Raw genomic sequence first — 26276 nt, 5'->3', positions numbered from 1 at the left:
TGATTGTATTTCCTATGTAATAACAATTCTTGATTATATACACATACATATATATATATATATATATATATATATATATATATATATACACACACACACACACCCCTCGCTAGTAACGCCCAGTTGCAGGTTCATTAATACATTTCTGGAAGCAATAACTAAAGAGCTGAATAATATACAGTTATATGAAAAGAGGATGCAGAATTGCTATTGCATGGGGATGTGTCAAGAGAGGTGACAGGTCCTCTTTAAGTGTGTAGGGCTGAGCTGCAATACCAGACACAACCTATGGACAAAAGTGGCACCTGTTTCTGGAAGGAAGCAGAACATTGTTTTAGTCTCATAAAAACGAATACATAACAAAGAAAGATGAAACAATACCTTTCAGTATCGCTGTCATCGCTGGATTCCACTTCCTCTAGTGCAGCCTGTAAGTCAGCAATGCGTCGAATTGATGTTTCCAGATCAGCTTGTAAGGTCTGTCTTACTGCTGTGAGCTCAAACACCTGTGTCTCCTATAAAAATATGTTATATAAAGTATATTAATGCTACATTATGAAAAAGAACCTTGAAACCTAAATCTTAAAGGGGTTGTCCGGGTTCAGAGCTGAACCTGGATGAATCTGCATCTTCACCCCGCTGGCACCTCTGACATGAAAGGCTCTGATGCTCTCCTTTGCCCTGTGCTGTATCGCAAGGGCTTTTTTGTTTACATTTTTACACTGCTAGGGGGAGGCTTCCGCCTAGCATTGTTCCCGGTGATTTCAGCGGCACTGATGGGCGGTCTTTAGCGCTGCCCTAGACATTTTACAGGGCAGCGATAAAACCCACCTATTAGTGCCAGTGACGTCACGGGGCTTACTGCTAGGTGTAGGTGGAAGCCTTGACCTACCTTTCCCCATGGAGATCCCAGTACAGCTCCAAAAAAAGCCTTTGCCCTGCGTGATTCAGCATCGGCGCATGTCAAAGGGCCTGCCTGTGTGAAAATGGTGATATGTATGTCCAGATTCAGCTCTGAACCCAGACAACCCCTTTAATCTTGAAATAGATCAGATATAAAATGAATTAAAGTGAAAAAATGAATATAGAGTACATCCTAACATCCAGGAAATAAAAGTCTTTCATTTGTCAATGGTAATCAGCAAGCTTTCCAACACTCCTCTCCAAGCTTTCCACGTCTTGATACAGGAATGGTGAAATACCGTATCACTGCATAGAAATTGCCTTTCAAGGCGCACAGTACATGAAGGCTATATACTGTGACTGCATCATCAAGTGTCAAACTGTTCACTACAGCTTTCATAATGTGCCCATATAATGACATTCAGTAATACCACCAGACAGTGCCAAAATGAGGCCTCCCATGTCTGCTGATGCTGTAGAGATTTTAGTTAACCCATGTTGTGACAGAGGCGAGTAGATGGTAGAGCCTTTCCCCCTACTATAATGCAGGTCTGCATGCTACACTATCAAGTCAAGTGATTAAAACTAAAATTGACCTTGTTGCTGAAAATGTATTAGGCTACTTTTACACTAGCATTTAAATTTTCTGGTATTGAGATCCAGCATAGGGTCTCAAAACCGGAAAAAAAACTTCAGTTTTTTTCCCAATTCATTGTCAATGGGGACAAAACTGAACTGGACAGAACAGAATGCTCCAAAATGCATTCCGTTCCGTTTCATTGCGTTCCCATACCGGAGAGAAAACCGCAACATGTTGCAGTTTGCTTTCTGTCCTGGGATGCGGAGCAAGACGGATCCGGCTTGATCCCCAATGCAAGTCAATGGGGACGGATCTGTTTTCTCTGCCACAATCTGACACAATAGAAAACAGATCCATCCTCCTTTAACTTTCAATGGAGTTCATAACGTATCTGTCTTGGCTATGTTAAAGATAATACAACCGGATCCGTTCATAACAGATGGTTGTATTATCAGTAACAGAAGTGTTTTTGCTGAACCCTGCCAGATCCAGTAAAAACACTAGTGTGAAAGTAGCCTTTTCATGGGTCCAGACTTTATAAACTAAGTATCAGGGTATGTAGGGCATACAGTGGGGATCTGATAGCACTTTCTATTTTTTCTGGGCGCCGCTCTGTTCGCCCGCTGTGGCCCCCGTTAAATTCTCCCGCCCTGTATGCTAATTTTCGCATCGGTACAGGGAGGAGAAGACGGCCTTTTTCTTAATGGGTGTCTCCTTCTCCCTGTCTGCGCCGTGCTCCAATCGCAGCGGAGGGCGTCACAGCCAGGGAGAAGGTGAGTTTTTTTTATTCTCCTGGCTGTAACATTCTCCACTGCGATTGGAGCACGGCACAGACAGGGAGAAGGAGACGCCCATTGAGAACAGAGCAGCGCCCAGAAAAAATAGTAAGTTCTATTAGATCCCCGCGGTATACATACCCTGATACTGATAAAGTCTGGACCTATGAAAGGCAGGGCCGTTTTTTTGGGCGGGCGGGCCGGGCAGCCGCCCGGGGCGCTGTCAGAAGGGGGGCGCCGGCAGGGCACAGCAGGAGATGAGCGCTGCGCTTCCAATGTGGAAGCGCTCACTCATCTCCAAGGTCATCTCATCTGTATCGCCGTCCTTGGGACGGCGATACAAATGTCTGTAATGCGGCAGGGCAGGGAGAGGTGTGTCCCCTCCCTGTTCCTCTGATAGGCTGCTGGCCTAGTGCTGGCAGCCTATCAGAGGCCGGTGCAGGCGGCTCATCGCGCCGCCTGAGCCAGCAAGGGACACAGGCTGGAAGAGACCTGCATCGCATCCTGGAGGAGGTAAGTATAGGTTTATTTTTTATTTTTTATATGTAAAAATGACAATCCTGGCACATAAGGGGGGCTGCTGGGCTGGCACAGACATTAGGGGGGCTGCTGGCACATAAGGGGGGATACTGGCTACTGGCACATAAGGGGGGCTACTGGTTACTGGCACATAAAGGGGCTGCTGGCACATAAGTGGGGCTTCTGGCAGAGACATAAGGGGGGCTGCTGGCACAGACATAAGGGGATCTGCTGGCACATAAGGAGGGCTACTGGCTACTGGCACATAAGGGGGGCTTCTGGCACAGACATAAGGGGGCTGCTGGCACAGACATAAGGGGGGCTACTGACACATAAGGGGGGCTACTGGCACATAAGGGGGGCTACTGGCACATAAGGGGGTCTACTGGCACATGATAGGAGGCTACTGGCACTTGATAGGGGGGCTACTGGCACTTGATAGGGGGGCTACTGGCACTTGATAGGGGGGGCTACTGGCACTTGATAGGGGGGCTACTGGCACTTGATAGGGGGGCTACTGGCACATGATAGGGGGGCACTCAGGCTACTGGCACATGATGGTGGGGGGCTCTTATTACTGGCACATGATTGGGGGGCATCTAGGGGGGCAAATCTTACTGGCACATGATATGGGGGCACATCTTACTGGTACATGATTGGGGGGCATCTATTGGGGCACTTATTACTGGCACAATATTGGGTGGCACTATAGGGACATCTACAGAGGCTAAAAAGAAGGGGTATTTTATATGGGGGCTCTGTATAGGGGCATTTTATACTGGGACACATTATGGTGGGTACTATGGGGAAGGGGGGAGAGGAACACTATGGGGTCATCTACGGGGACACTGAGAAGGGGTATTTTATATTGGCACATTATGGGAACATTAGCTCAACTGGGGGCATTACAAGGGGGTATGTTTTGCACATTATAAGGAGAATTATTACTACTGGGGGGCATTATGGTGGGCTTTATTACTCCCCCATGGTATGACCCCCTAGTAGCAGCACCAGCCTCTCCCTGCTCTGCTATCCCTCTGCCCCTTAATCCTTATTATGAAATCTTTCTCATTAAGATAAAACACATCCGCCGAGCCCCCGGCCAAAGTGTTGAAGTGGTGTCCGAGATCCCCAAGGGCCAAGCCAAGTAATTGTAAGTTTTCATGTGAAATATGTTTATGTAATACACACATAGCATACATAACATACATTGTGCCACAAAATATACAGTATACCTCTACACTGTGTAGGGGTTAGGCTCCATTCACACGTCCGCAAAATGGGTCCTCATGCGTTCCGCAATTTTGGGCCTAATATAAGGGCTGGGGGGGGGGGAGTTTTTTTGAGAGAAATTTTACCTGGAAACTGCACTGATGAAAGGTCCTCTTTAAAGAGGAGCGGTCACCACTCTTAACAGGTTTGCTTTAGCAACTATGTACAGCCCACTTTTAATAACAATTCTGCAGCATCTATTTTTATGACCCTCTGTTGTGACATTTTTCTCTTATTCCTTCTAGACGTTATGAATGAATTGCAAGCGGTCCAGCTGTGTGTTACCAGTTGGGGGGGGGGGGTTCCTCCACTGTGACACTGGCAGCACATTGATTGTAGAATGTCAGACTGTGCAGGGACTCACCCCCAACTGGTAACACCCATCTTGACCTTCAATGCAAACTGCTGACAATTCATTCATAACTTGTAGAAGGAATAATCATAGAGTCACAAGGATAGATGTTCCAGTACTCGCATTAAATAAGTAAAGCAACTCCTTTAAGCTGGCAAAACTCTTCAGATAGCTGTCGGTTTGTTCAAGCTACACCTATTCATTCTGACTACTGGCTCGATATGTGCGATTTTATTGGACGATTACATACGCGGCTCCGGAAACAAGCAAATGCCCTTTTCCCGCGTTCCCGGAATACTATGTGCTGGAACGCGCGACATTACGCCCATTGCTCCTGTACTTCTTGGGGCGCAGGGCGTTTTACAGTGTGTTCGTACGCGCTGTAAAACGCTCAGGTGAGAACCATGCCCATAGGGAATCATTGGTTCTTGCCTGTAGGAACACGCTGTAAAACGCTCAGGTCCGAACCCAACCTTAGGGTACAGGCCACACAGTCAGGTTTCTGCATGCAGTTTTGGAAGCCAAAATCAGGACTAGGAAAAGATAAAACTGCTCCTCTTTTTTAATTCACTTCCTATTTCGGCTTCCAAAATATATGCAGAAACTGGACCGTGTGACGTACCCTTAGATGGCTGCTGAATTTTGTCATAAATCTAAGGTCTACGGCCACCTTTACAATGTTGGACATTTTTTGTAAATTTATGCACAAAAAGTGAAGAGTTAACATTAACTATAGGTTTCTGGATATACAAAATATTTGGTGGGGGCTTTCTGGTATTTTCTGCCTGACAGTAAATCACATATCTTATAAGTGTATGCTCTACTGCATCTTCTGTAATAAAACTTAGAAAACAGCTAATGCATAAGTCATCAGCAGCCCAGCCAACTGTCGCATCCTGGTAGAGATCAATATCCCCTCAGAAGTTATGGCTGACAACATATAGAGCATCATCATCAGTGCAAATACCATATCTTCAGGCAACAAAGGAACACGATGCACATAACATTACAAAGACCAAGTTATTCTACGATTCCCGAGGTTAACATTGCAGGTTCCCAGCACTGGTTTATAGAGGTTATGCACTTAGCTGAACAATGCTCCAGGATGAGAGTACCTCTATACACATGGAAACCAATAGACCACGACACATATTTTTTCCTGTCCAATCTGTAAAAAAAAATAAAAAATCTCTGTACCAGAACCAGTGCATTCCCCTATTCATGCACCATTTTATAGCTCCCTACATGCATCAGTTGCACAGAGCCAAAACTGAGTGATATGATTGATGTAAAACATAAAAATCTGACTTCATAAAGTATATGACAACCTCTTTCTAACCAACCCTGCACCTCACATGGACCCAGAGATATTCCCATTAATTGCTCCAATTGTTCTGCTAGATTCATTTCAGGCTGGCAGCTCAGGGGGTATGTCCTTTCTGTTGTAGTTCTCTTCCTGTAACAGCCATACTTTCAAACAGAAGATGGTTGGTGGCAATTGAAGATTTAAACTGAGCATGTGCGACCAGCTCTGTGAGGTGGACAAGAAATAAAAGAACAAACAGAAGGTGGCGCAATACATATATTTTATTGAATAACTCAGTGGCCATAGTACATTTTTAATTACATGCAATTACAAAAGTATTCAGGTGCTAGTTTGAAAAATGTAAAATGTGTTTTGTGGTACTAACAGAAGCATCCTTTATTGCTCTGCATTACTGTTTTGTTTTTTTCTGAATTGGTAAGGCTATATCAGGTACTTTCTATTTCAGGCTTGCATCAGTATGTAAAATTTCCTGTCTGTGAATCTATATTTCACATTTCTATACCTCCAATTTTTTAAATGGACACAATTTTTTTAAATCTAAGTGGAATTTGAGAGAAAGGTATGTTATGCTCCATCAAAGCCTTTAGCCTTGGACAGTAGTTCAGAACCATAGCAACTCTGTAGGCCAGATATAAGTTTCTTGGGAGGTTAATGCCAAGAGCCCTGGTATCAATTACATCATACATTATTTTGGCAGGACCAGCTGACTAACATGTAAGAGGACCTCTAGACTCTCGCCAATAGCAGAGGAGGACCAACCTGTTGGTTTGGATGTCTGATATTTTTGATGTCAGAGGTGTCTGAGTGCGACTTATTTCCCTCTTGGACAAGCACACTCTGCTAATGACCTGGGTGCTGGACTTGTTGGGTCCAAACTGATGCTCATTCGGCCAAAGCTATCTAATGTGTATGGTCAGTGTAAGCCACTAACAATAAAAAAATAAGACCGTAAAGCCATTACTGCACAAAAACAAAGGAAATTAGGCTATCCAGGGTTCTTAACGAACATGTTCAAGACCATGGTTATTTAACCAATAATTGGTAGAGAATTCAACAAAATATTAGTTTATTTATCTAAATAGCAACAGAATTTATGAAGCCCTGCACTCCAAAATTCTGACTTCCCACTATGTTGTATGCAATATTAAAAGGTGCCATTTGAAAATACAATTTGTTCTGTAAAAGACAAGCACTTATGAGGCTAAGTGAATCAAAAATAAAATAAAAAAGGCAGTTTAAAAGGAAAACAAAAAAATGAAAATTGTCATGTCAGGAAGGGGGTTAAAGATGCACCAATTTTAATAAACGTAATAAACTTGGTGCAAATAATGGCAACACAGACTCAAGCAAAACCGACTTCTAATGTTTCTGTTAAGATAAATTCTCCCTTATGTCTTTGCTTTACATAACTTATAGCTTATTTCTGCCATTTTTCCCTGAAAGCTTTCCATCAAGAATTCTGAATTATTGCTGCCACCGATGTAAACTGAACTTAAGAATATGACACTAGGTGCTTGGCATTGCACTTTCTTTCTGAAATTCTACGCACAACACACAGCGTTACATTTCACATTTAACATGATTAAAGCTGCCAGCTGTAAAATTGCCATCTCGGCAGTGACAGGGTGAGAGATGATTTGTGGTGCATGGAGCGACAGCCCTGGGTGCTGCAGCTAGCAGACTGTCACAGTAAATAATGCCAGCCTTCCTACTGTGGGGTGAAGAGCATTGGAGGGGAAATGATGCTACATTATGAACACATGCACAGAAATGCCCTGATTTTACACCATTCCTGGTCACCAGTGTGAGACAAGGCAGAAAGCGTCCCAAAAGCAACCAGTTAGATTTGTCTGGAGCAGGGTAGAACTGAAAACAGTAATGACTGGCTGCATTAACTTTAGCAATGGTGGAGAACTGCATTCTCAGCAATTCTCTGATACGCATCTATTAAAACATGCAAGGAATAATCTGCAGAATATAGGCACTGTACATAGCAGCCTGTGTTCTGTGAATGGATCAAAACAGACATGGAGCCACATGGTCATGCTTAGCAGCAATAGATCAATGCAGAGCATGTGTATCTGGTCCTGGCGGTCAGCAATAAAAACCTTTCACGTGGTGCACTGGCTGAGCAAGCGGCCAGTCCAACAATCCAATGGGAAAAGTAGGTTGCAGCATTGCAGAAGTTAAATACAAAAATCCATGCCATTTCCTGAAGCAGGTACATCAAAAGAAAACTCTGTTTCAGCAGTTGAAGCTGCCTTTTTGAAAAGGTAGAATTTGGTAAAATTTTGGATGTAGTTGGTCTGTCAAGCTGATCGAAGGCTAACACTTGCAGCAAAGGAACTGTATCCTGCAGTGCAGCCGGATAGTGCTGCAAGCCCCCCAAACCCCATTGATTATAAAGAGATCTGGCTGCTCCCCGGCCTAAATGGATTCACCCAAACAAAAATCGTATCATGCAGAGATTTTTATCTAGTTGAATCACAACATTTAGAGTATGCCGGGAAGAGGCCAGTTCTCTGTCTGATCCCGTTATAGTCAATGGGGTCTGGTGTGCATGCGGCACTATCCACCTATGCAGGAACGGGAGAACAACAGCAGGCTAAAGCCAGAGGTACTGATGCCAGAACTGATCCTATACTTTTCTGAGGAATTGTTCCCATTCGGCGCATCATTTACGATGTTGGATGTCAAATAGCATGGCATAAAAATGCTGCATGCTACATTTTTCTGTCTAGAGCTATCAATTAGAGATGAGCAACGTTATAAAAAATTTGATTCTGCTGCTTTGCCGAATTTCGCAAAGAAATTTGATTTGTAGTGGGTGCAATGACGGGGAACGGCGATTGCACCACCCCCATCATTGAATCTCTCAGATGCCACATTCATCGCTGATCATGGCATCTGAGGCTACCATTTAGGAGGATAAAAAAAAAATTATAAAAAAATACTCACCTTATACATTTCCTAGCGTAGAGGCAGTCGCAGTGATTTCGATTGAAGATATCAAACAAAATCTCACGCAGTGACATGATTTTGTGCGTTATCTTCATGGATGAGGTATGGGTTAGTTGTTGTTTTGTTACAGCCATTTCAGGCAAAATTGATTGGCTACAAAGAAGTGCAAGGAAGTTTGGCTTCATGGTGAACCACATTTTTTCTGAAATTCGGATCAAAGTCAATTTGTTTGACTTCGATTCACTTAACGCTAATATCGATTTATAGACACCGGATCTGTGCTTTGACATCAGTACATATATATCAGCTGTGTGGCCAAAATGGCAAGGAACAAATTCTATATGTACACTCAACCTTATCTGTGCAAGCAATGACTATAATAACCAAAAATTCTGCACCAAAATACAGCAACTGCAAATGAATGTTGTTGTTTCTTTTGAGAGTGCCTTCCACATGGATGAGTGGACCCAGAGTTTGCCACAAAAACATTCCCCACATAATAACGCTTCCATGACCTTCTTGTCTTCTTCCAGCAATGTTGCAGGGTGTTTGTTCTCCAATGTTTCTCACCTGACATGGCAATGTCCATCTGTTTAATGAAGCAAACAGCGTGACTCACTGGAGAAGGCAAACGTTATTTCAATCAGTGGAGGTCCAATTCCAATACTGCCACAAAAAGTGAAGCCTTTTCAGCCAATGCAACTTCATTTGCAGAGGTGCAGTGACCATCCATCTGCTTGGGAGCCCCATATGCAGTATGTTTCGCTGGACTGTTGGTAGCCCCCCAGTTCTTTTCAGCAGTTAGCTGCTCTACTGTAGTGTGTTGGTTCACCCTTGTGCACCTTGATAGCCGACGTTCACCTCTCACATCGATGGCACATGGTGCGCCACAGTTTCCACATCGCTTATTCACAGTGGTGTCATTTGTCCACTCACGATACGCTTTCACCACAGCAGCACATGAACAGTTCACAAACGGCACAGTTTCAGAAATACTGCCTTCCTTGGCCCGAAAGCAAATAATTATCCCTTTTTGCAACTCTAATAAATCACCCCTTTTGCCTATGAGAGCAATGAGGGATATGTGTGCACCAGCCCTTCGCACACAGTATATACCCACAAAGCCAGCCCACAACACGTCACTTTGTTAATGACTGTGTATTTAGCCATAGCAGGTTTGAGTAATTGCAAAGTCTGTAAAATTAGTTTTAAAGAGTAGAAAGAGACGTGTGGATAACAAACTTACCAGGGAATAGGATTGCTTATTTCCTATATAAAGAAAGAAATAGCCTCAAGTAGAAAACATTTTAGTTTGGGACAGTAACAAGTGTTCGCTTAAAAAAATGCTTTCCTTGTGTGACTGGGCAATGCATTTTAAAGAGAGCCTTTCTGAGTTTTATTGTTTGACCTAAAAAGAAAGCATGCAATAACTCTTAAGAGCTTGTCTAACAAAAAGTATTGAACAATTTACTGAGTGTAATTTTGCTTTTTCAAAGGCTGACAGGCGGATACAGCTCCAGGTCTACATGCTGCACAAATGGAATGGGGGTCAAGAATCTCAAACGGAAAGAAGAAATGTATTGTATGCTTGATGCAGTTAACACATATCAGTAGCAGGAAATATAAAGTAACTGCTATTTTTCTGCCAAATAACAATGAAATGATCATCTCTTTCATTCTTTGATACTTAGTAAATCAATATATGTCACCACATGCCAATTCCATATACAGTGCATTCCCGAAAGTGCAGACCCTTTCACTTTTTTTCCTATTTTGTTATGTTGTTACGGCAATGTACTAAAATTAAGAAAAAAATCTAGTTTTCCTTCATCAATCTGCACTAATTACCCCATAATGACAAAGTGAAAACAGAATTTTTGAAATGTTTGCAAGTTTATTAAAAAGGAAAAACATTTTTCATGAACATAAGTGTTCAAAAGCTTTGCTATGACACCTAAATTTTAGCTCTGGGGGCCTCCAATTTTTCTTCATTATTTTTTAGATGTTTCCACACCTTGATTGGAGTCCACCATTTGTAAATTCTGGCAATTGGACATGATTTGGAAAGACACAGCCCTGTCTATATAAGGGCTCACTGACAATGCATATCAGAGCAAAAAACAAGCCACGGGGAGGAAAAATCTGCCTGCAGAGCCTAGAGACAGGATTTTATTACAAGATCCGGAGGCTCGTATTGCTATTCTCCTTCTTTACTCTGACCAATAGCAGCAAAGAAAAATATTGAAACATGTGATCAGCCCCTCCCCATAGTCCCAGTATAACAGGCAACTCCTGCAAAACCTCCTCTTTCTTTGCTGCTGACCGCAGAGATAAGTAGTGTGGTTTTATTGCTTCTGTCTTATTTTTCACATATAGACCTATATATATATATATATATATATATATATATATTTGTTTTATATAGGGTTTTAGTTTGACCTGTGTTCTGCATTTTTTCCCCTTTTGGGGCTCTTTCGGGGGGTATAAATATATATATTGTATACAGTTTTGTTTTACTAGGTAATGTCATGTACTTTTTCCTTTCTGTGGTCGCCATTGGGGGGTTAATTCTGCGCCTTCCCCTCTTTTCGTTTGAAGGACGCTTATCTTACCCCTCATTCACCTATTTCACCGGTACTGTGTGCTCTTTCTTCCCTTCCCCCCTTTGTCCAGAGGCCCATTTCCCACCGCTACCTACCTCCGTGCGGCTTGCCGTCTTCTCTCTCCCCTACTTGCAGGCGCGCGCGAGATCTCGGGCGCTTCCGCTTCCGCAGTGTGAATTTGCAGATCGGAGCCCCTGCTGCCTCGGTCCGTCTCTGGGGTTTTTCCTTTCAGGTTCTCCGGCGTTTTTTTTCTCCTACTGGCCTGGGGCAAATCCCTATCGCCAGTATACTAGTTCCCAGCCTATTTATTGAATTCTGCCATATATACTGTATATATAATTCCGGCCATTTATATATATATATATATATATTGTCAGCAGTACACAGCATGCCTAACGCTGCACATAGTCGGCAGGGCCCTGCAGAGGAGGATGTCCCTCTTGTTGAATTAACCCCTTCGGGGGAGGATGGTCATATCCTGGTCCCTAGTGATCAGTCCCTTGATTTTCAGGCCTCATTATCCAGCGCCATTGCTGCAGCCATAGGGTCTATGTCTTCGGTCATATCCCAATCTATTGCCCAGGCCCTTGCTGCCCATCCGGCTACCTCAAAAACCCTGCAGCCCGTTATGGTGTCTAAACCCGCCGGGCCAGGGCCACCTGCCTCCAGAAAACGAAATAAGGGTGATGATGTTTCCACCAATGTTGGCGCTCTAGGTCCGCGCAAAAGAGTCTGTTCGCGTCAGGCAGAACGCACGCGCAATTGGAAATGTGCTAGAGCACAGCAGGATTTGGGTTCTGACTCTGATGTCGGATCCGATGAGGAGGCTATTGAGAACGCCTTTAAGGAAGGCAGAGGAGGACCCCCCGGGGGTCATGGATAATAACTCCCTACCCGGGTGTAGCTCCCTAGTGTCAGCTGCAGAAGTCTTTCCTGCATCATTAACGGATCCCTCTGGAGAACCCTTGTTTGACCCGGATTCGCTCCACCATCCCCGTTCTGCAGAGTGGTTGCCGTTGGAGCACGTTTCCAAATATTTGGAGGCTCGAGTGCGCTGCCCTCTTTCCAAAGGGGCTCGCAATAAGATTAGGGCGGAATGCCCCCAGACCCGTCATCCCCAATAAGGTGTGCGAGACTCCAGCTGTGGACCCCAAAATGACGCAGTTCCTCGCAAAATCTGGTTGGAACCCGCGTAGGGGTCTGGAGTCAGCATTACGCTCTTGTCAAGACAAACTCCTTGACATCTTCGGCCCCTAGCTAAATTGTTTGACCTGGCAAAGGTGGCAAAGGCCGAGAATAAACAGGTAGATCCTGTGGAACTGCGCGAATGGGTGCAACGGGCCATTTGCATAGCGGGTAACGTAAATACGTCCCTAGCTATTGAGAGGCGTAAAGCCATTCTTTTCAAAATTGAGCCCAAGTTATCTAACCTGGCACTCACTGAGGCTGGTAAGGAGGCCCAGGGCCTATTATTTGGCGAGTCCTTCATCAAGAACCTAGGGCGTTTTGTTGGAGCTTTCACTGCCCTAGACAAAGCCCAAAGCTCTATGAAGAGGGTTTTCCATGGTAGGGTCTCTACCAGGGCCGGCAGCTTTAGGGGCCGCCTGTCCGGCCGTGCCCAGTTTCAGTCCCGTGGTTCGGACCCAGGCTCCTTCTCTCAGAGATCTGCCTTCCAGGAGCACAGACGGGAGCAGTCATCTTTTTTCCCTTCCTGGGGAAGTATCCTGGCGTTCAAGAGGATACAGAGGGAATCCTAATTCCAGACGTCCCTACGGTAAGTCTACCAACTCATTTCAGTTCATAAATGTTTGTGTAGGGGGCAGACTACGTCTTTTTTCTCCAGCTTGGTCCCGTATCACCTCAGACCAATGGGTCCTATCCACGGTCAGGGGTTTCCACATCGAGCTTACGTCCTCCCACTGTCCATTCCGCCTCCACACCCAGTAGTGCTGTCGGTGGAGAGCCGCATACTGGTGGGACTCAGAGTTGTCTGATCTTTTCCGCAAGGGATCCATAGAGCTGGCTCCGATGTCCCCTTTTGTGATAATCAGCAATATTTTTCTAGTGGCGAAGAAAGGGGGCCAACTACGGCCCGTCATCAATTTACGTGCCCTCAACGCGTTCATCAGCTACCGCCACTTCAAGATGGAGGGCATCCATCTCCTTCGGGACCTTCTGCAGGTGGGCGATTGGATGGTCAAGTTGGACTTGAAGGACGCTTATCTTACTGTCCCTGTCGAGGACGCGTCCAGAAACCTTCTCTGTTTCTCTTGGAAGGACAGGATTTGGCGGTTCACGTGCCTCCCGTTCAGCCTCTCTTCAGCTCCGTGGTGCTTTACCAAGTTGATGCGCCCGGCTATAGCATGGCTACGCAGTCGGGGAGTTCGCCTCATCGTGTATCTGGAAGACATTCTGGTCATGGCCCAGAATCGGTCGGTGTTGCTGAATCACCTTCGCTGGACCATGGATCTTCTGTCGGATCTGGGTTTCCTCCTCAATCAGGAGAAGTCCTGCTTCACCCCGTCTCGCGAGATGGAGTTCCTGGGGTTTCTGGTGGATTCCACGGCAGGGACTCTCAGCCTACCACCGGCCAAGGTTCGGTCGATACGGAAGGAATTGTGCAAGGCTATTTTCGGGCATCGTCCGGACTTCGTGGTGGATTCGGATGCCAGCCTGTCGGGCTGGGGAGCTCATTGTGAGGGGATCACAACTGGAGGCGGCTGGTCAGAGGCTGAAGCAGGATTCCATATCAATGCGCTGGAACTGTTGGCACGTTCATTCGCGATCAAGAGCTTCACGAGAGACACGGCCAGGTCCTGCATTCAACTTCGCATGGACAATGTGTCGGCGGTGCGTTACATCAGCGGCATGGGCGGCACCCGTTCCACCATCTTATCTCATTTTGCGAAGGACTTCTGGGACTACTGCCTGGACAAGGAGTTGATTGTCTTAGCGGAGTATCTTCCAGGCGTCCAGAACATTCGTGCGGATTGGAGTTCTCGGTATCTATCTGACTCCAGCGACTGGCAGTTAGATTCAGCGGTGTTCCGTTCCTTAATGTTACTTTGGGGACCTTTCTGCATCGACCTGTTTGCCTCCCGCCTGAACACGCAACTACAACGTTTCTACAGCTGGCGCCCGGACCCGGAAGCCGAAGCGGTGGACACGTTCCTACAGGATTGGTCCAAGGGCCTGCTCTACGCGTTTCCTCCCTTCCAGCTGATTCCCAGGACCCTGATTCAAGTACGCCGTTATGTGGCGGATCTGGTTCTTCTGGTCCCATTTTGGAACTCCCAATCATGGTTTCCCCACCTTCTGGAGATGATGATAGGGATCCCGTACCTGCTCCCGATATCTCAGACTCTCCTCCGCGGTCCGCATCACCAACCGCATCCTCTTCTCTTGGACGGATCCCTGTGCCTGTTGGCATGTCGGATTTTAGGGGACCCTGGGAGGTCCCAGGAGTTTCGGGAACAGCTAGAGTCCTTTGGGAGAATGCATGGGCCCCAGGAACCAGAAGATCTTACAGATCAGCCTGGGGTTCTTGGGCTCGCTGGTGCGTGGCTAGGGACTTGGATCCCATTTCGTCACCTGTGATGGAGATCTTGCATTTCTTGTCTTCTTTATTTGACCAGGGCAAGGCCTATCGCACAATCAGCCTGTTCAGATTGGCCATTTCTGCATCTCATCGTGGTTTTGACGGCACTCCTGCGGGTCAACATCCTGTGGTCTGCAGTCTCTTACGCGGCTCTCGTATGTCTCGACCTCCGAGGCCTAGATTTTCTGCCACTTGGGATATATCTTGTGTCCTTTCTTTTTTGTCTTCTTGGTCTCAGAATGCAGACCTTTCCCTAAGGCAGCTGTCGGCGAAGCTTGTCACCCTTTTCTGTCTGATTTCCTGCAAGCGGGTGTCAGACGTCCGGGCTTTGGATTATGATGCCCGCTCGTATACCCCAGAGGGGGTCTCCTTTGACATCTCTAGGAGGACTAAGACCCACATACGCTCGGTCGCTTATCCTGCTTTCCCGGCCTCGCCTTCTCTTTGTCCTGTGGCGTGCCTCAAGGAAAATGAAGCTCGCACTTCTCTTCATCAGTCGCGGGAGTTTCCTCAGCTTTTCCTTTCTACCATTCGGCCTTTTGCCCCAGTGACCACTCCCACGCTGGCTAGGTGGATGAAGTGGGTCATGGAATTGGTGGGCGTGGACACTTCTCTTTTCTCGGCACATTCCGCTAGGGGGGCATCTGCTACCTCTTTGGCGGTTTCTGGCGCCAGACTGGAGGACATTTTGAAGTTGGCGGATTGGTCCAGAGTCTCCACGTTCAGAGAATTTTATTTTAGGCCAGGTCCTCATGTTTTCTCATCCATCATTGATAATTTGTCTTAACTTTGAACTTGCAATACGAGCCTCCGGGTCTTGTAATAAAATCAGGTGATTTTCCTATTTCATGACGTAAAGTCATGATTTTATTAAAGACACGGAGGCGAATATTGCCCACCCTATGTTCCCTCCCCATGTATATGTTTATTACTATGGATGATTTTGATTGTTGTCATGCGCATATTGATTTTAACTCTATGAGTTTTTTTCCTGAGTAGGTTTGTCGCAACCATTTGATTTTGGATACAATGTCCCAATTTGTTTCTATCATTCTTATTTTCACCTTTTCAGGTTGAGACCGGCCTGGTGTGCTGTATCCATTGGTCTACGTCATGGTTCGGAGGGTCGGCAGTTCGGTTCCAGCCGATCGTTTGATGTGGACAGGACGAGGAGCATCCTTCAGTATTGTTTCCAGTTTTTCCCGGTTCGCTGCCGGATAGAAGGCAGTTCTTTCCCATGATGTTCTGGGATTTTTGGTTTCCGGTTTGGTTGGACTTTCGGACTTGGTTTACAAAGAAAGAGGAGGTTTTGCAGGCGGAGTTGCCTGTTATACTGGGACTATGGGGAGGGGCTGATCACATGTTTCAATATTTTTCTTTGCTGCTATTGGTCAGAGTAAAGAAGGAGAATAGCAATACGAGCCTCCGTGTCTTTAATAAAATCATGACTTTACATCATGAAATAGGAAAATCACCTGATTGTGTGGAGGCACAGATCGGGAGAAGGGCAAAACACTATTTCTGCTGCACTGAAAGTTCCAAAGAGCTCAGTCTCCTCCATAATTATTGAATGGAATAGGTTTGGAACAACCAGTACTTTTCCTAGAGCTAGCTGCCCCACCAAATTAAGGGGAGAAGGGCATTGGTAAGAGAGGTGATCAAGAACCTAATGGTCACACTGAGGGAGCTCCAAACATCCTGTGTGCAGATAGGAGGATGGCGAACCATCATTGCAGCACTCCAACGATCTGTGCATTATGCCAGAGTTGCCAGAAAGAAACCTATCATAAGTAAAAGACCCATGAAAGTTAAAAAAAAAAAGCACCTAAAGGACTCTCAAACTGTGGGAATCAAGATCGAACTTTTTGGCTTCAGTTATAAGCTTTATGTTTTTGGAGGAAACCTGGACACTGCTCAATACCATTCCTACAGTAAAGCATGTTGGGGCAGTGTAACGGAACTCCTAGCACCCCGACCGGGTACCTCCGTCGATAGATGCTCCTAGTGCTTTCCGAGGACTCCAAGCACTCCACTTGACACCGTACGCCCTGCAGACCCCACGAACCGCCGCAGCTTGGTTGGGGTCTCACCGTCCTCCACCCACGCTGGACCTACGACAAGGTTCCAGGCTCCAGTGGGTGAACCTCTCCTACAGCCAGAGAGCAGGAACAGCTCTTACAAGAGCTAGTAGTTATGCCAGGGGAGTATAGCAAATCTTCAGCGTATAGCAATCCCCCAGTTTTGATCAGTTATCCAAACACCAGTCTCAGCATGATGAAGGATAAAACAGGAACACTTTATTGAGGGCTACTCGCCCGTATTTATGCAGGTCCATATCTGGTGGATACGCCCCCAGGGGACCAGAATGGAGACTGCGACACACCGAACAGATACAGCACATCCCCACAATGCATCATGGTTTCCTCCTCTCTGCCCCAGAGACAACCGAGGGATAATCCAATTATCTCTCAGGACAAAGGGGAGATTGCCAATACACATGCGGGGACAACAGGACAGAAATCACCAGTTAAACACACAATGTCACACCCTCCCAGCAACCACAGACATTTAACATATTCCCAGATAGCTCAAGTCTGAGTGCATATCATTAGGTGAATGGCACTCAGACCACACGAATACAATTAAACTAGCCATCTGGGTACCCTCACATAATAAAATACAATTCCAAAGACAGATTTAAGCTGTGCGGCCGGCCTGTGTTCTTTAAAGTTAGTATGGGCCATAATCCTGAGGCAAGAGGCTAGCAACCAGCCCCCTCCAAAACACCGTGGCGAGGTTGGTTTCGTCACAGGCAGCATCATGCTTTGTGGGTGTTTTTTAGTGGCTGGGACATGGAGACTAGTTAGGGTTGAGATAAAGCTGAATGGAGAAAAGTACTGACATTTTCTTAATAAAAACCCAATCCACAGTGCTTTGGACCTCTGATTGGTTTGAAAGTTTACCTTCCAACAAAACAATCACCCTAAGCACTAAGACAACACAGGAGTGCCTCAGGGACAACTCTGTGAATGTCTTTGTTTGCCCGAGACAGAGCTCTGACCTAAACCCAATTAAACATCTCTGTAGAGACCTACTAACGGTCCATATCCAATCTGACAAAGATGAGAAGATCTGTAGAGAAAAATGACAAAAACTGACAAATCCAGGTATGCAAACTTCATGGCATCATACCTAAGAAGACCAGAGGCTATAATCGCAGCCGAAAGTGCTTTAACTAAGTACTGAGTACAGGGTCTGAATACTTATGTTAATGCAAGATTTTAGTTTTCCTTTTCAATAAATTAGCAAAGATTTCGAACATTCTGTTTTCACTTTCTCATTATCGGGTATTGAGTGTGAATAATGGAGAAAATTTTAAATTTTAGCACAAGGCTGCAACATAACAAAATGTGAAAAAAATGAAAGAGTCTGAAGACTTTCCTAATGCACTATATGTGATGCTGCAGATTACCAGCTGCTGTAGGGTAAATGTATAGTCAGACATGCCTTCCACTAGTTGATTGCTGGGGTAAGAGAAACTAGAAACTTGGTGACCAGCTTGGTTTTCCTTCTTGAGACAACTCTTTAAAGGGGCTTTCTAGCCGCATTTCCATACCCCATTTTAATTAGACCTTGGGAATAAAAGTTATTAAGTAAAAAATGCACTTACCTGCTCCCTGGCTCTCCACTCCAGTGCCAAGTCTCTGCTCAGCTCTCCTTTCAGTCCCTGCCATGAAAAAGGGTCACAGGGTGTGCTGCTGAGGCCAGCGATTGTCTGTACCTGTGCACGTGACTCCATCTAGAAGTTTACATGGCGGGGACTGGAAGGTAGTGCAGAATGAAGCTTTGGAGGGGTGGGAGGAGCAGATGAGTGCAAGTATTTACTTTAGAGACAACAATATTTATGATCTAATTTAAATGGCTTGAAAACCTTTGAAATGTAGAGTGTATTGTGTTCCCCTACATGGAGCATTCCCATTATTAAATACATTGTAACTGTACCTGTGACCATACCTGGCACCTGGAACATATTATTACAAAAGTGAAAAATTGGTAAATTAGGCACTAGACACAAAAGACGAACTAAGATTTATGTCAGGAAACATAGCAGGTTGGGCTTAAAAATTAAAATTTTCATGTTGACAAACATTTTTAATCATGTGATGCCAATAAATCTCCTTTAATAAATTAATTTTGCCATGACTGGTTCATGATTGTGAATGTCACTGGTTATTATGGGCACCGTGTAAGATAAAATTAAAATTCTATTAAAGCCTTTCATGGCTCCAAACTGTAGTCTGAATAATAATAATTAGAGATGAGCGAATGGAAGTTGACGAAGTGGAATTTCAGGAAATATTTGATTCGCACCGAATCCGAATTTCCTCACTCTTCGTGCTAACAAATCACATTTTTTCCTAAAATGGCTGCTGCACGTGTTTGGACATGGAGCAAGGAACTCTGGGAACGATCAGCAGCCAGGCAGCCCTGTGATGTCACAGCCCTATAAATAGCCTCAGCCATCTTGGATTCAGCCATTTTCCAGTGTACTTTAGTGCAGGGAGAGAAGTCAGCAGGCGCTAGGGACAGTGTTAGAAAAGACTTAAAACTTTTATTTTGCTGTATGGAAGTTCAGGGAAAGGATAGGGAGGAATCATTCCACAGTATTAAAGCAGAACAGGGTTCAGTAGGGGAGGTTACAGCCTGGGTAATAGGAACAATCCTATTATACCTTGCTGCACTGACTGAGGATCCAAATTGCCATTATACATCTCTATAATTCCAGCAAACCGTTCTTGTTATTGGGGTGAAAGTGCTGTTTGATATAACCATTAACAGGGTTTATTACAAGGAAATATTTATATGTTTTATTTGCCCTTCTGTGGTGCAGTTATATGTTCTAAAGCATTTTTTGGCTTGTATTAATGGGAAAAAAAGGACTTATTAGCCATTGTGTGGTGAAGTGAGAAAATTACAACCCCTTTTGGTGTGTATTAGTGGCAAAAAATATATATATTTGCCGTTCAGAGGTTCAGTTATCTGTTCTAAAGCCATTTGTTGAATGTAGAGATGAGCGAATCGAAGCTGACGAAGTCAAATTCGTTCAGAATTTCAGGAAAAAATTGATTCTGAGCAAATGCGAATTTCCTCACGCTTCGTGGCAATGAATTTTTCCTAAGATGGCGGCTAAAATGGCGGCTACACGTGTGAGGACATGGGGCAAGGAGCTCTGGGAAGACGGGATGACCCATAATGCCATGCATGCAGCCAATCAGCAGCCAGCCAGCCCGTTGATGTCACAGCCCTATAAATACGGTGGCCATCTTAGAGTCTGCCATTCTTTATCGTACTTTGTTAAGGGACAGACGTGTATGCAGGCGCTAGGGAGAGTGAAAGAAAAACTAATAATAAAAAAAGAAGGAAAGAAGCGGTTTACTAGTGCAGGGAAAGGATAGTGAGAGAAATCATTTCTCAGGCAGGGAGAGACGTGTGCAGATGCTAGGGAGATTCATAGTAAAAAACCTCATTGTGAAAAAAAAGCGATTTACAAGTGTAGGGAAACATCACTTGGGGATCCAGCTAGTCTCATAATACAGCTCTGTCATTCCAGCAATTAGTTATTGGGGTGCAAGTGCTATGTTGAAAAGCCTTTAGTGGCTTTTCTCTGTGGAAAAAGATAAATATATACGCAGGTCACTTTTGCTGTTAACTGCGCTGGCATCATTTAGTGGCCTATTTTAATACAATAAGAGAAATATTTACGCAGGTCACTTTTGTTGTTATTTGCGTAAAAGCATTAATTCCCATATTTCTAGAGAAAAATAAAAAAATAGACTAAGTTTATATTTTCTGTTATTTGCGCTGAAAGCCTTTCTTGTCGTATTTCACTACAATACGAGATAAATAGACGCAGTTCAGATTTGGTGCTATTTGTGCTAAAAGCATTTATTACCATATTTCTAGAGAAAAAGAGAAAAATAGATTTAGTTCAGATTTGGTATTATTTGCGCTAAAAGTGTTTCTTGTTGTATTTCACTACAATACGTGAAAAATAGATGCAGTTCACATTTGGTGTTATTTTCTCGTAAAGCGTTTCTTGTCATATTTCAATACAATACTAGAAAAATAGACGCAGTTCACATTTGGTGTTATTTGCGCTAAAAGCATTTATTGTCATATTTCACTACAATACGATAAAAATAGATGCAGTTCACATTTGATGTTATTTGAGCTAAAAGGTTTTTTTGTCATATTTCTAGAGAAAAAGAGAAAAATATTCACAGTTCACTTTTTCTGTTACAGTCGGGGCCATAAATATTGGGACATCGACACAATTGTAACATTTTTGGCTTTATACACCACCACAATGGACTTGAAATGAAACAAACAAGATGTGCTTTAACTGCAGACTGTCAGCTTTAATTTGAGGGTATTTACATCCAAATCAGGTGAACGGTGTAGGAATTACAACAGTTTTCATATGTGCCTCCCACTTGTCAAGGGACCAAAAGTAATGGGACAAATAGCTTCTCAGCTGTTCCATGGCCAGGTGTTTGTTATTTCCTCATTATCCCAATTATAATGAGTAGATTAAAGGTCCAGAGTTAATTTCAAGTGTGCTATTTGCATTTGGAATCTGTTGCTGTCAACTCTCAAGATAAGATCCAAAGGCCTGTCACTATCGGTGAAGCAAGCCATTATTAGGCTGAAAAACAAACCCATCAGAGAGATAGCAAAAACATTAGGTGTGGCCAAAACAACTATTTGGAACATTCTTAAAAAGAAGGAACGCATCGGTGAGCTCAGCAACACCAAAAGACCCGGAAGACCACGGAAAATAACTGGTGGATGACCGAAGAATTCTTTCCCTGGTGAAGAAAACACCCTTCACAACAGTTGGCCAGATCAATAACACTCTCCAGGAGGTAGGTGTATGTGTGTCAAAGTCAACAACCAAGAGAAGACTTCACCAGAGTGAATACAGAGGAATCACCACAAGATGTAAACCATTGGTGAGCCTCAAAAACAGGAAGGCCAGATTAGAGTTTGCCAAACAACATCTAAAAAAAAGTCACAGTTCTGGAACAACATCCTATGGACAGATGAGACCAAGATCAACTTGTACCAGAGCGATGGGAAGAGAAGAGTATGGAGAAGGAACTGCTCATGATCCTAAGCATACCACCTCATCAGTGAAGCAGTAGTGTCATGGTGTGAGCATGTATGGCTGCCAATGGAACTGGTTCTCTTGTATTTATTGATGATGTGACTGCTGATAAAAGCAGCAGGATGAATTCTGAAGTGTTTCGGGCAATATCATCTGCTCATATTCAGCCAAATGCTTCAGAACTCATTGGACAGCACTTCACAGTGCAGATGGACAATGATCCAAAGCATACTGCAAAAGCAACCAAAGGGTTTTTTAAGGGAAAGAAGTGGAATTTTATGCAATGGCCAAGTCAATCACCTGACCTGAATCCGATTGAGCATGCATTTCACTTGCTGAAGACAAAACTGAAGGGAAAATGCCCCAAGAACAAACAGGAACTGAAGACAGTTGCAGTAGAGGCCTGGCAGAGCATCACCAGGGATGAAACCCAGTGTCTGGTGTTGTCTATGCGTTCCAGACTTCAGGCTGTAATTGAATGCAAAGGATTTACAACCAAGTATTAAAAAGTGAAAGTTTGATTTATGATTATTATTCTGTCCCATTACTTTTGGTCCCTTAACAAGTGGGAGGCACATATGCAAACTGTTATAATTCCTACACAGTTCACCTGATTTGGATACAAATACCCTTAAATTAAAGCTGACAGTCTGCAGTTAAAGCACACCTTGTTTGTTTTTCATTTCAAATCCATTGTGGTGGTGTACAGAGCCAAAAAATGTAGAATTGTGTTGATGTCCCAATATTTATGGACCTGACTGTATTTACTTAGAAATAGTTTAGTGGCCTATTTTAGTCCAATATGAGAAATATATACGCAGTTCACTTTTGCTGTTATTTACGCAGAAATTGTTTCATTGCAAATTTGAAATCCTTTAGTTGCCTATCTCAGTAAAAAAAGAAAAATATATTTGGAGCTTTTAGGGGCATTTTAATTTGTTTTTAATTTATTTAGTTCAGCTAAGAGTATGTCAGACAGAGAAGTGCCAGGCCCTGCACATGGAAGTGTCAGAGGCGTAAATGATTCTGGCGCAGGTACAGGTCGCAGCAGAGTAAGGGGGCGTGGCAGCAGTGGTTTCTTCCCGAGGCCTCAGGTCCACATGTCAGCTAGCGCTCGTGTCTTGACCAGCAACCCAGTGGATCTTGTTTGGCTGACTGGATCTTCGACTTTGTCACAAGTGACAGCAGCACCAGCAGTCTGAGTCTAGAGTAGCTAATGAGCAGCTTTCTTCACCCGCATAGTGAAGAAACTACTCACCAGCAGCAGCAGGTAGATCTGGAGCAGGACCTAAACTAGCAGGTGGTGGCATACTTGGAGAGCACCCTGCCAGCCGTCATAGAAGATCCGCTGAACTACTGGGCAGCCAAACTGGATGTCATGCTCTGCTCAGGTTATGTGCAGAGGTCGGCCAGGTTAGCAGCACGTGTGTAGTTTTTTGTTTGTTTGGAGTTGAGCTGTATATGCCTCCCTTCAGGTGCACTGGGTAGGGTCATTTGTATGAGTTTAAATTACGCCCTTTCCCAGTGTCCTGTGCGGATTATAACTTCGATCTTGCTCTGAGGAAAGGAAGATTTGCTGTTTCTGTTCTGCTACAAGATAAGTTGGTTTTGGTTTCCTTTTTGTGTTCTATCTAGGCTGTTAGAGAGACAGCTGCCTCCTCCACGTCCTGAGGAAGCAGACTGCCTCTTTCCCCCTTTCCATCATCTTAGGGACTTTAGGGAATCTTCAGTCTTAGGCATGGGGGCACGTTGATTCCCACCTTTAGAGTCTGAATGTGGGCACAGAAGTCCAGGGAGAGCTGGTAGGGATTTGTCAGGAGGTGACCTTTATCCCCAGCTTCTGGCCTAGATGCTTGTTTTGTGGTTTTCTGTGTGTTTATTGTAACTTGTATCCTACCCAGCATGACACTAGATTTGTGCCTGCAACTGGCTGAGTTTGCCCTGGAAAAGCTGTCCTGCCCGTCCAGTAGTGTGGCATCAGAGCGGGTGTTGAGTGCTGCGAAGGGCCATAGTTAGCCCCAAGAAAAACTTGCCTGTCCACCCAAAATGTTTAGAGACTTACTTTTGTTAAGATGAATCAGGTGTGGATCAGCCAGGATTTGCACCCACCAATGCCTGATGCATCAGATTAGATCATCCATCATCACACTATGTCACCGTGCCACTCTGTGGTATCATGCTGCTGCTGCTGTTGCTGCCATGTCCACACTGTCACCATGCCACTCTGTGGCCTCCTGATGCTGCCATCTCCACACTATGTCACCATGCTACTTTGTTGCCTCCTGATCCTGCCATGTCCACACTATGTCACCTTGCCACTCTGTGGTATCATGCTGCTGCCATCTCCACATTATGTCACTGTGCCACTCTGTGGCCTAATCATACTGCTGCTGTCACCTCCACACTTTGTCATTGTGCCACTCTGTGGCCTCCTGATGCTGCCGCCACCTCCAGACCCTGTCATTGTGCCACTTGGTGGTCTCCTTATGCTGCGTCCACCTCACTACTATGTCATAGGACCTCTCTGTGGACTTCTCATGCTGTTGCCTCCCTCCCCACTGTATGACAGGGTCGCTATTGTCCTTGTTTGGCCTTCTTGAAATTACCATTTATTTGACATTTCTTCTGATCGGTCAGAAGGAAGGAAAATAGAGACGCACAACGGATCCTGTCTGAGTAGCAGCTGTAAGGCTTGTATGGTCGCATCAGAATTGGCTTATGATTTAGTAGCCAAAAGCAGGAGTAGGTACAAAACACAGAAGACATGCAAATATTACCTTCACGTTTCATCTCTGTTTTAGATCCACTCCTGTTTTTTTTTTTGGCATTACCAATACTCATGGATTACTGAGCAAACGCTGACCAAGTGAAGGCGTATGCTCCCAGACAGGATCAGTTTTTTGTGGGTTATTGTTGTGACAGATCAGAGGAAGAGCAAAATAATCAGTGACTTCAACACAAAATTACTGCTGACACCCTCTCCACTCTGTCGGGGGGTCTCTACCTGTATAAGCGTTTAATAGAACAGGTTCTGTAGACATCTATGTAGAATCAGCTGACGAGGGTGTAAAATGAGTGCACTTTTTCCTGACGCTAACATGAACCTGTAAGGCTGAGTTAATACTTGAGTTATTTGGTCACTTTTGGCCCCGTGACTGCCCAAATAAGTTAAGTATGCACAGATTCTAATAGCGACGCCTGCCATCTGCATGTCATACTGACTGACAGTATTACTTCACTACCCCAGCACACTCCCTATGCTTGTTATTGCAAAGCACAGTGTTCTACACCCATATAAAGGCTCTATGCAGCTCGGAAATAGCCGCTTTTTATTGTGATTCGATGGAAAACTTGGCGAACCCAACGAATTGAATTTTTGAGAAATTCGCTTATCTCTAGTATCGTGTATAAGTGAAAAAAAATATAGGGCACATTTGCCGTTCAGTGGGGCAGTTATATGTTCTAAATCCCTTTTTGGCGTGTATTAGTGGTAAAACAATATACAGACGTGGACAAAATTGTTGGTACCCTTTGGTCAATGAAAGAAAAAGTCACAATGGTCACAGAAATAACTTTAATCTGACAAAAGTAATAATAAATTAAAATTCTATAAATGTTAACCAATGAAAGTCAGACATTGTTTTTCAACCATGCTTCAACAGAATTATGTAAAAAAATAAACTCATGAAACAGGCATGGACAAAAATGATGGTACCCCTAACTTAATATTTTGTTGCGCAACCTTTTGAGGCAATCACTGCAATCAAACGCTTCCTGTAACTGTCAATGAGACATCTGCACCTCTCAGCAGGTATTTTGGCCCACTCCTCATGAGCAAACTGCTCCAGTTGTGTCCGGTTTGAAGGGTGCCTTTTCCAGACTGCATGTTTCAGCTCCTTCCAAAGATGCTCAATAGGATTGAGGTCAGGGCTCATAGAAGGCCACTTTAGAATAGTCCAATTTTTTCCTCTTAGCCATTCTTGGGTGTTTTTAGCGGTGTGTTTTGGGTCATTGTCCTGTTGCAAGACCCATGACCTGCGACTGAGACCAAGCTTTCTGACACTGGCTAGTACATTTCTCTCTAGAATTCCTTGATAGTCTTGAGATTTCATTGTACCCTGCACAGATTCAAGACACCCTGTGCCAGACGCAGCAAAGCAGCCCCAGAACATAACAGAGCCTCCTCCATGTTTCACAGTAGGGACAGTGTTCTTTTC

General features: G+C 44.4%; 1 protein-coding gene across 1 annotated transcript in view; it reads right to left on the bottom strand.

Moving 5' to 3' along the window:
• MYO18B (myosin XVIIIB) overlaps positions 1–26276 on the bottom strand; it is a 758252-nt gene that overhangs the window by 64296 nt on the left and 667680 nt on the right. Inside the window, exon 41 of the mRNA XM_044275382.1 lies at positions 382–515. Coding sequence (XP_044131317.1) covers positions 382–515 — 134 coding nt within the window. The remainder of the gene's footprint in view (positions 1–381; positions 516–26276) is intronic.

Source organism: Bufo gargarizans, chromosome 1 (genome assembly GCF_014858855.1).
Source record: "Bufo gargarizans isolate SCDJY-AF-19 chromosome 1, ASM1485885v1, whole genome shotgun sequence".
NCBI lineage: Eukaryota > Metazoa > Chordata > Amphibia > Anura > Bufonidae > Bufo > Bufo gargarizans.
Note: the sequence above shows the minus strand (reverse complement) of the source record. Positions and strands in the feature narration are given on the sequence as shown.